This window comes from Poecilia reticulata, linkage group LG15, assembly GCF_000633615.1.
Source record: "Poecilia reticulata strain Guanapo linkage group LG15, Guppy_female_1.0+MT, whole genome shotgun sequence".
Classification (NCBI taxonomy): Eukaryota; Metazoa; Chordata; class Actinopteri; order Cyprinodontiformes; family Poeciliidae; genus Poecilia; species Poecilia reticulata.
Window position 1 is genome coordinate 10,173,757 of NC_024345.1, and position 10,195 is coordinate 10,183,951.

The following is a 10,195-nucleotide window of genomic DNA, read 5'->3' on the forward strand; positions in this document are numbered from 1 at the left end:
TAATAATAATAATAATAATAATAATAATAATAATAATAATAATAATAATAATAATAATAATAATAATAATAATAATAATAATAATAATAATAATAGTCTGGCTTATTTAAATTCTCATTTTAGATTGAACATTTAGCTTTGGCGCCCCCTGGTAGCTGATGGCGGCTTATTCGTTCGCATAGTCCACACAGAGCAAGAAGCGGCTCCTACTACAGGGATCTTCTTTCTCAAAAGACAACAGTTGTTCAGATTATCTTTACTCTTCCAGCCAGCTTGTCAGTGTTTGATATAGAAATGTTCCTCAGTAATCACACAAGGCATCATAGCATTTTCTGCCATCAGCAATCACTTTTGCGGATATAGGTAGGTATAAATGTGATGGCGCCCCCTATTGACTTATTGTAAGATGGAATGATGGAAAGTGTACAAGTCTACTCTAAGCTTTTTCTTTTTAGCTTCTACTGAAATTACACTTAGACTACGATTTTTTAGTGTTACTAAATCAACTTTCCAAATGTCTAAAATTTACTTAAACAGAAATCCTTCATGCTTGTTGAAAAGGCGGTATTTTTACCACAAGGGGGCAATGTGAAAAGAAGACCTTAAGATTTGTTCACACCTATCACTTTCTTCATATGAGAGCTATGTCCAGATGGGCTAGATGAGATATTATGGAGGTGCATCAGTCCATAGGGTACACCGTGGACGCCTCACCAGTACGTTACAGGGCCACACTGAGACACAGCCCAAGCAACCAAGCAACTGCAATATAATTTTGAAGCCATCATACCTGTGGTGATGTCACTGTGCAAAATTTAAGAAAAGTTGAAAACATATGTTAACTTCAAAAAAGCAAGCAAACATACGCCAGAATACGTTTCTATCTAAATAAAAGCTTATCTAAATGAAAGGCAACATTAATTCTGATGTCTTGGAAGGTTTAAGTCGCTCTTTTTAACACACATTTAACCTAGAAAAATATTAGAGACATTCTTGCCATCTGCAGAATTCAGCGAGCTGACAATACTACAACTCCCATCATTACTTCGAGTTTACGGAAGTGGGGACGTCAGCGAACCAGAAGATGGATGCTTCATTTAATGAACGGGAGCACACTGTGATGATTCGGAAGGGGCGGTGATGTAGACTGCATATGAATGAAGAATACCGCTTTTGTAAAAATGCTAGTGTATCATAACAAACACCGCCTTCGTGAGCCTTGGTTACCGTTATGACGTGTTGGGAATGATGGCTGTTGTTGTGTTGTTGTATGTAGCCTAGCAGCTTCATTGACTGTCTGAATGTGGTTTACTGACGGTAATATTTCAATGAAACCATTTGATTCGGATGAAGAAGAGGCAGAGCAGCTGGGAGCCAAGCAAAAGGAGCTGAGGCGTAAGCTAACACTTTGCTGAGCCGCGTTTGCTAACACCCTAAGTAGCAGCCAAAATGTTAATGTGTTAAAAGGCTAATTACTGCTCTGGGTTTATTTATAAGCAGAGTTCATTGCAGTTGAATACGAGGAGGTTTGCTTGGCTACAATATCTGGACAAAGTTTTTAGGTTTTAGCTGTTAAGCAAAAATATGACTTCAGAGTGAGATATCTGTTTGGCGTCAATTGCTGAGAGGATGTAAAATACTTTTTAATTCCACGAAAATAGTGATTAATTAATGCATTTTCTCATTGCAAAAACAGAGCTCTTTTCAGAAAATGCGACGTCTTGAAACAATACGAGTTTAGAGGAGCTGAGTGAATAATTTTCCAAATATTTGAACTCATATATTTGAGAGATTCCTACTGAGGCCGTTTAGAAACATGGGAGAAAAAAAAAATCGTATTATTAAGGCATGACTTAATAATAACATTAATTATTATAATTAATAATGGTAATTATCATTAATAATGGACAAATCCGATCTCATTTCTCATTTCAGTCTTGGAATGAATTATAATCACATTATTCAGACATAAACATAGAGTAAATAAACTTATTTATCCATACTTATTAATATGTTTCAAGAATTTATGTTTTTCCGACTAGGTACAATATTAAAGTTGGAAAGAAAGAATAACACATTTAATTCTCTATATGTTCAGTGTATATTTACTAACAGTATAATAATCCTTCAATGATAAATTGAAATTGAAAAACTATGACACTGTAGTAGAGTAAAGCTACACTGTAAGGATAATATTTTAACAATGATTTTATCGGACATCTTAAGTTACATTTAAGTTAAATTATTATTATTTTATAAACTATTGACAAATTCTGATAATTGTACTTTTATTTTTGTGTACTTAAAATAGCCATTTCCAAATGTATGTAAATTATTTATTAGGTTATTTATTCTCTGAGTTGTGATACTTTAATCCCTTCAAACCATCCAGAAGGATAGTGACAGTTTTGTTTTTCCTTCAGCTTCTGAAGTCTTCTGTATTTTCTGTAAATAAATATTTTTCACCTTTGTGTTTATATTGACTTCAGAACGGGCAAACCAGAGCCTCCAACAGCTGAGCGGTGCTCTGGACCAGCAGGACCGTGATGGAGAGGATGTCCAACCCGCTGCAGGTGGCGTCTTCACGGCGGCTGAGGAGGACAAGACAGCGTGGAGTCACAAGACTCAGAGTGAAGCAGGCGAGTCACTACTACACTGTAAATTTGCTGTCTGCCATCAACACTGTACTTGAAGCGCACCACTTCAGATTAATGGTCATGTTGTTGGAGCTGAACTGCAGGCTTTGATTTGTTTGTTGTGTGCAGTTAACCAGCTGAAGAGCCTCCTGTTGAAGCAAGGCAGAGAAATCCCCACCTCTTTATCCCCCTCAGGGAAGCAATCTCCATCTAAGGTAGACATGTATCATTAAATTGTTACAGATTTTATTCCCTAATATGAAGTGTTTATTAGAATGAAACGCCTCTTTAATAATCTTATGATGAAAATCTTGCAGGCTTATCTGTAATTTCAGTACTCTACTGGTGCGTCATTTTATGACTCAGTTTTGACTTTCTTCTCCTTAGAAAGTGCGTCGGGATGGCAGGTCCAGTTTACCAGCCTTTCGGGACTTGGTTCCAATGAATTATGACCAGTCTGAGTACATCCAGCACCTGGAAGCTGAAGTAAAGTTCTGCAAGGTTTGTGCTAATATTTTTTTTTTACAAAATCCTTAATGTAAGTTTACCTTTTAAGACGATACAATAATCTCACACTTGTAATCCAACCTTTTATTTCGGTGCACTTTTTCAATGGAGGAAAAATAATTGCATATATATATTTTTTTGCTTTACAAATTCACTAAGGGGAGCAATTGCTGACACACTTGTCGGTAATATTTTATGCAGGCGGCTTTTGCCTTGGCACACAAAACAATTATATCATATTGTGAAATATATTCTTCCCTACATGCTCAAAAGGGTGCATTTAATAAAATAGTTATGCTCCAATGACAAATATGGCATTTGTTTGAAGGAGTTATACACATCCTATAATGCTTATATGTAACATATAAGTACATTTTTAAATAAAAATTCTAATTTGCCTAAGTTTTGACCAGTTTACTGTGCATTCTCTGTGTCTTAAGGAGGAGCTGCAGGGACTGAAGCAGCGGATCAGAGTGGTGGTGGTTGAAAATGAGAAGCTGCAGTCTGAGCTCAAATCCAGGATTGTGGATCAATCTCTGAAAGATTATCCAATCCACAATTCTATGGTAATATAATAATAATTATCATCCTGATTGCTCAAAAGTAATGAAATAATATTAGTTAGAGGCTTCATTATATTTCCTTTTGGCTTTTTTAGGTGCAAAATAACAACTTGATAACCTCAAAAACAGAGCATAACACCTGGAAAAATGACCTGGTAAGGACACATATCATGTTCTCTTCTGTTTTCCAGTCACTTTTAAACTTTACAAGTCCATAGAAATATGTTTCATCCTTTTTTGCATTTTAAAGGGAAGCCTCTTCAACAGCATAAACCAGTTCACATGAACCATAGAAATACTTTCAAAAAGGGTTTGTCTCCTTACCCATTGCTTCTATTTCTACTTTTATGTCACACTGAAATATTTTAGATCACCAGCCAAGTTTTATTGTCTAACTCACTCTTTGCAACATCTTGTAGTTGTCAGCTGGGTGTGGTCAGTGAAATTGAACTCAACTTTCTAATAAATTTTAGTGTAGTTTATTCTTGGTTGGTTTAGCTAGCTTTCCCCCCCGTAAGTCAATCAAATCCTTATTTAAAAGCTGCTTTTTGTATTACTCAAGTCTTACTAGTCTAATGTTTAAAAAAAAATCCTTGATATAAAATGCAAAAGTGTGGCAAAAAAAAGAGACCTGAAAGGGGGCAGATACTTTAGTACTTAAGTCCAATACAATCAGTCAGCAGTGGCTTAATCCCTGCTGTCATCAGAATGCTGTTAAAATTCAACTGTGTGACACATGCTGGAGTCTGTGCTTCTTAGCAGAGCTTTAGAAGGTGTCGAGTCATATGGTAGTTAATTTTTTGTTTGTATTTTCTGCTAATTTTGCATTGAAATTGCTGCATGTTCTCACTGGAAGATTGTTACACAAACGTCATCTCATGACTCAGTTTCTGTCCCTGATAAAGGAGCAGCTAAAAGTGATCCACCAGGCCCAGACAGAAAGCTTGGAGGCTCAGCTCATCTCTCTCAAGTCAGTGTGATGCATCATAAAGAAGAATGTGGCATATTCTCCCTCATCATTTCCTTTGACCTTTTTATACGTTTTGCTTCTGTTAACAGAAAGGATCTCTCAGTGAGTCAGAAGGAGTGTGAGGAGGTGAAGGTTCGTCTGAGACACAAAGAGCAGCAGGTTGCAGAAGCGTTGAAGGCCGACGGAGCTCCCCGCGTCGCCGGGTTGTGTCTGCAGTGTGCGCAGCATGAAGCGGTGGTTGCTGGAACTCATGCAAATCTGCATGTGCAGGCTATTGACAGGCTCACAAAGTAAAGCAAAGTCAGCTCAACCAGGTCGGCAGTAGGAGAGAGAGCTTGTGGTGCTCACGGTGTTTTGTTTTTGTGCGTCAGGGAACGGGACGAATTGCTGGCGGCTCTGCGTGCGGTGCGAGCAAGTCAACAAGAGGCCCAGCAGAGAGAGTGGTCAGCCTGCCTGCAGGTCAAACAGGCTGTGGAGATAGCCGAAGAAGCCAATCTACAAAAAACTAGGGTCAGTAGCTTCTCACATGGATTCAATCTGGATATTGTTTAACGTACTATCCCGGAGTTTTCTGCAAATATATTCTATATCCACCACTCTTGATAAGCTCTCTGCATCTGTTTGCACTCGAGTAGGTGGAGATGCAGTGTGAGCAGTTATCCAGGGAGCTGGCGCGACTGAGGGAACAGCTGGACAGAGAGGCGCATGCAGTGCGGACCAAGATGGCGGAGGCCCGAGAGGAGGGCCGGGCTGAGGCACGCAAACAAAAAGAAGAGCTAGCACAAACGGTACATCTTGAAGCCAAATATGTCAGTGTATTTTATTGTGATTCGGTGTGATGGGCTGTAATATAGTTATCAAGAAGAAAATGATACATGACTTTGAAGATGTGAAAAGTGCAAATATATTCCAAGAGGTGATTCAACAAAGTATCGACTCAAATTGCTGAAAATGAATATTCCCACAATTAAAAAAAGCATTTTACCATGGGTTCATTCATCCATTGCAAATTTCAATAAATTCTATTGAACTATGTCATTGCAATGTTTAATATGAAGACATCATTTCATATTTTATATTCAAATTATGCATTTAAATGTTATTTAAAGTTACTGTTTGTGTTGTAGGCGTCCAGCCTGTCTCAGCAGGTAGCCGCGCTGGAGGGGCAGCTGGACCGAGCGCACAGAGACAGGAGTTCACTGACCAATCAGCTGGAGGACACGCTCAGCAAGCTAACCAATCAGGAACAAGACAATGCCAAGGTGCACTTATTTATTTGTTTGAGAAAAATGTCATTCACTCTTCACATTTTATTAAAGCTTTTACAGAAAGCAGTGCGGAGTTTGAGTTGAGGTGAAACTTAGCACAACACAACAGAAAGACTGAAACCCACGTTTGGTGCTGGTCATTTTCCCGGATCAAAAGATGGTTATACACAGGGGTGAAAGTAGTTTTAAATTCTTGGGAGTACTATGACAAAAAATAAGAAAAGTAAATAAAATAAAAATGTTGCTTCTTTGTGTGCTTAGGAGTTTCTGTGCTGATTAATTTTTTGTGAAGCAATAAAAGCTGGTAGCTCTTGAATTGCTACAAAATAAAGCTGTATTTCCTTCAGCCCACTGGCTGCAATRTTGACACCTTGAGATGCCATGAGACCTAAATCCTGAACATCATGGCATGGAGTGCATCCCAGTTTTCCATGTCTGGCATATAACTGTTCATTTTAGTTTTTAAACTGGTCCTATTGATCCTGTGTCCAGACAGAGGGATAATCAGTAGGCTACTGAACATTATGTTTGTTCTGAAGATCCTCCAGCTTCCACTTCTCTTCCTAACATGGCGCCTCCTCACCCTGACTCTCATACTGATAGGAGGAACCACAGAGCTCTGTTAGGTTAAAGCTCATCTTCTGTAGTTGGGATATTTTTCCTCCAACAGGTTCCAGAGGAATCACCTCAAACCAGATGTTGGACTTGATTTTATTTCAATGTCATTTGTGAATGCTAGAGTGGAGCTATAAAGGTTGAAAAAGGCTATTATTTTGGAGAAAGTCTCATCAACATCAATATTTCCACTAAATAAGAGACAAAAAAAATTGTTTGATAAAGGAAAAGCCTCTCAGACTCCGAGCCCTACAGCACCAAACAATTTTTTTATATTAGACAATTCATTTAATTTCACATAATTATCGCGGAAGAAGCCATTTGTTTGTTAGATACTTAATGAAACATATTTACCGTGTTTGATGTTTAGATGTTTATGTTTGATGTTTGTTCTCACAAAGAACGAGGTAATTAGTCCAAGTTTGTCGTTTATTGAACGTTCAGAAACTACAGCGGCTGTGATGCAGCAAGACAAAGGTAAAGAAAGGTAAAACAACCCGAACAGGTGATCAACTTAAAACAACTCGCACATTTTTACTCTCCGTCTCTCTCTGTCATTTAAGCACACCTGTTGCCATGGCAACCTCCTGCGCTCCTCGAGCCGAGCACAGATTACGTTAAAAACATTCAGTCCGTTAAGATATCAGGTTTGCAGGCTTGATATTTATGTCTCAATGAGTTGACTCTTAGATGAAACCAGCGGCGTTTACTTGTAATGTTCTTGTGTTTCCAGTAGATGGCAGCAGAACATCTAATTTAGCGTCAGTTTTGCTCTCAAATACAATGGTGAAGAATTGAACCATTTTAAGTTTTGATGCATTTAGGTAACATTTTAGTTGTGTTTATTGAAGCATCTCGATGAGGTGAGAGGTAAAAGTATTTCGATGCACTCCTACATAGGTCATAGAGCTGTAGTGAGGAAAGCTGTATAGTAGATGTCAAGGTCTGGTGACCTAGTCAAAGCATGTTAAAAGCAGAGGTAGTTTGAAACCAGTTATTCTTAATTATAAATCAGTGGCGGTGTTGTTGATCGTTTTGCTGTCTTCTCCAGGTATGTGTGGATCTGCGGTATCAGCTTAGCAATGCCAGCCTGAAGAAAGAGGAGGCTGAGCGAGAGCTCAGAGAGCTGAAGGCCAAGACGAGCAGGCAGAACGAAAAAGCTGCACAGGTAAGTTTTCATCCAGCCTCTGAATTTATTATTTTATATCTGTTGTTTTAACAGCAGAATTGTAGTGTAAAACAGTAAATGGACTGAATTTATATAGCGCTTTTCCAAACATTTTGATCACTCGAAGCTCTTTACACTAGAGTCACATTCACCCATTCACACATTCAAACACACACATTTACACGGATCGGTAGGTAATTTAGGGTTAAGTGTTTTGTTGCCCAGAGGCACATTGACATGGGGCAGGAGGAATCAAACCTACAACCTTCCGATCGCAAGACGACGTCTCAACCCACAGAGCCACAGTCACCATAAAAACTCATCCAGGGGATGGCATGTAATTATTTTGAAACTTTGAATATTGTTTTGCATAAAATTCAGTCATGGCTGAATTTTGAGTTAATTTATTTCAGTTAATTTAAAAAGTTAATTTATTTCAGTGAATCATTGTAAAAGGTGCGAAGGAAACCCATGTGCCTTCGGCTTATTTTCACTGTTGATCTCACGTCTTCCCATTTGTCATTTGTGTTGTTGTTCTTGTACAGCACTTTGGTGCAGTTTTATACCTGTTTTAAAGTGCTATGTAAATAAATTTTACATTGACATTGACATTCCCCTTGAAAATACTTTATAGCTCTAAACTGTGGAGTTTAGATCAGGCTGTCTTGCTGGCTAATCAAGCACAGTAACACTGTTATGCTTAAAGCAGGTGTTGGTACCTTTGACAGTGTGGGCAGGTGTTTATCCCAGCTGGAAAACTAAATCAGAATCCCACAAAGGTCGTCAGTAGAGGGAATCATGAAATGCTCTGTAATACTCTGTTAGACGGCTGCTTCGACTGTGAACTCAATCAAACACGGAGACCAACACCAGCATATGACTTTGTTTCCTAAATCATCAGAAATGTCTCTCTAGACCTCAGGCAATATGGATTGTTTACTTCTCCAGTGTTCCTGCGGACATAACTATCCATGTTTTCCTACCATACAACTTGGCTCTGACACAGCAGTTTGTGAACAGACATCTTCTCTAACAGTGACTTTTTGTTTATCCACCATATGCAGGGACATCAAGTACTTTCCGCCTAGTCTATACTCTTATTCATACTTTATTTATAGTTGATCTCTAATCCTGGTCACAGTTTTCTTCCTCTGTTATTGTGGGAATTGGAAGTTAAATAGTTTTGGTAGAACTCATCTATTGCTTTATTTATTTGTTTCTTATGAAATATGTGCATCGTAACACCATTATTTGTTATCTTGACTTATCAAGTCTTCAAGAGTTTGTAATCTTGGTTTATTGTGTTTAATGTGTCACGGCAGACGATGGGTGTTGTGAAAGATTTCCTCACCTCCGCTAACTCCTCTTCTTCCCTCTCTGTGGGACAGGAAGTGGAAAGTCTGAGCTCAGAGCTGGTTTGCTGTCGGCAGCGTTTGGAGGCGGCCCAAAGGGTTGGGAGCCAATGGCAGTCCAAAGCTCTGAGCCTGGAAGAACAGCTGGCAAATGCCCAGCGCCAACTGCACCTCACCAGGTAGTACCTAATCCTATTATACATGCCACCACACTCACACAAACACACACACACACACACACACACACACACACACACACACACACACACACACACACTCACAGGCACACAGCACTCCCCTCTGCCCAGCTCCTGCCCAGCTCAGCCCAGTCCAGTTCAGACCAGCACACCAACTGTACCGCACCAGGTAACGGTTAATCCTATTATACGAGGCACACACACACACAAATGTGCATGCGCGCCGCTGTGTGGCGGTCCCGGTACCAACTGGACCTCACTGGGTCACCTCTAATCCTGTTAAGCATGCCACAACATAATGCAATAAACACACTCGCACACATGCACACGCACCGCTTCGTGCCACCAGGCCAGTGCCCAGCCCAGTGCCCAGCCCAGCAGCAGCTCCAGCAGAGCCAAAATGTCGCCTAAGCCTTTCTCCTATCCCTGGCGTGCACACACACACACACGCCTCAACACACACAAGCACAACAGCACGGCTGATGGTCACTGGACAGCCTGGCCTCCATGCCACCCGCCTGAGCTCTGCACCCGTCCTCACTGCAGGCGCTACCGGCCCTTCTTGTCTGTTTTCCTTCTGTATTTTTTTTCTTACCTCCTAATTCCCCAGATATTGTTTTTAGATGTTTATTCCACATATTTATCTGAATAATTATCTGTTTTTTTCCTCTTCCAGCTCAATGCTTTTTAGATTTTGAGATTCTTCCTCATGCTCCTTAATAACTTAAACCTCTCCTACGGTTAAAATAAAATGAGTAATTATTTCACTTGAACTACTACACACTTTTCCCTTCCCTTTCTCTTTTCCCTCTCCTTTTCCTTTCTTCCTTTCCTTTCCTTTCCTTTCCTTTCCTTTCCTTTCCTTTCCTTTCCTTTCCTTTCCTTTCCTTTCCTTTCCTTTCCTTTCCTTTCCTTTCCT

At 39.5% G+C, this 10,195-nt stretch overlaps 1 protein-coding gene across 1 annotated transcript in view; it reads left to right on the forward strand.

Moving 5' to 3' along the window:
• The first annotated feature begins 1,219 nt into the window (after positions 1–1,219).
• sdccag8 (SHH signaling and ciliogenesis regulator sdccag8) overlaps positions 1,220–10,195 on the forward strand; it is a 49,106-nt gene continuing 40,130 nt past the window's right edge. Inside the window, exons 1-13 of the mRNA XM_008429169.2 lie at positions 1,220–1,395; positions 2,490–2,639; positions 2,766–2,851; positions 3,024–3,137; positions 3,584–3,709; positions 3,802–3,861; positions 4,612–4,676; positions 4,766–4,966; positions 5,048–5,186; positions 5,312–5,464; positions 5,804–5,938; positions 7,611–7,727; positions 9,116–9,258. Of these exons, the coding sequence (XP_008427391.1) occupies positions 1,302–1,395; positions 2,490–2,639; positions 2,766–2,851; positions 3,024–3,137; positions 3,584–3,709; positions 3,802–3,861; positions 4,612–4,676; positions 4,766–4,966; positions 5,048–5,186; positions 5,312–5,464; positions 5,804–5,938; positions 7,611–7,727; positions 9,116–9,258 (1,583 nt within the window). The 5' untranslated portion in view covers positions 1,220–1,301. The remainder of the gene's footprint in view (positions 1,396–2,489; positions 2,640–2,765; positions 2,852–3,023; positions 3,138–3,583; positions 3,710–3,801; positions 3,862–4,611; positions 4,677–4,765; positions 4,967–5,047; positions 5,187–5,311; positions 5,465–5,803; positions 5,939–7,610; positions 7,728–9,115; positions 9,259–10,195) is intronic.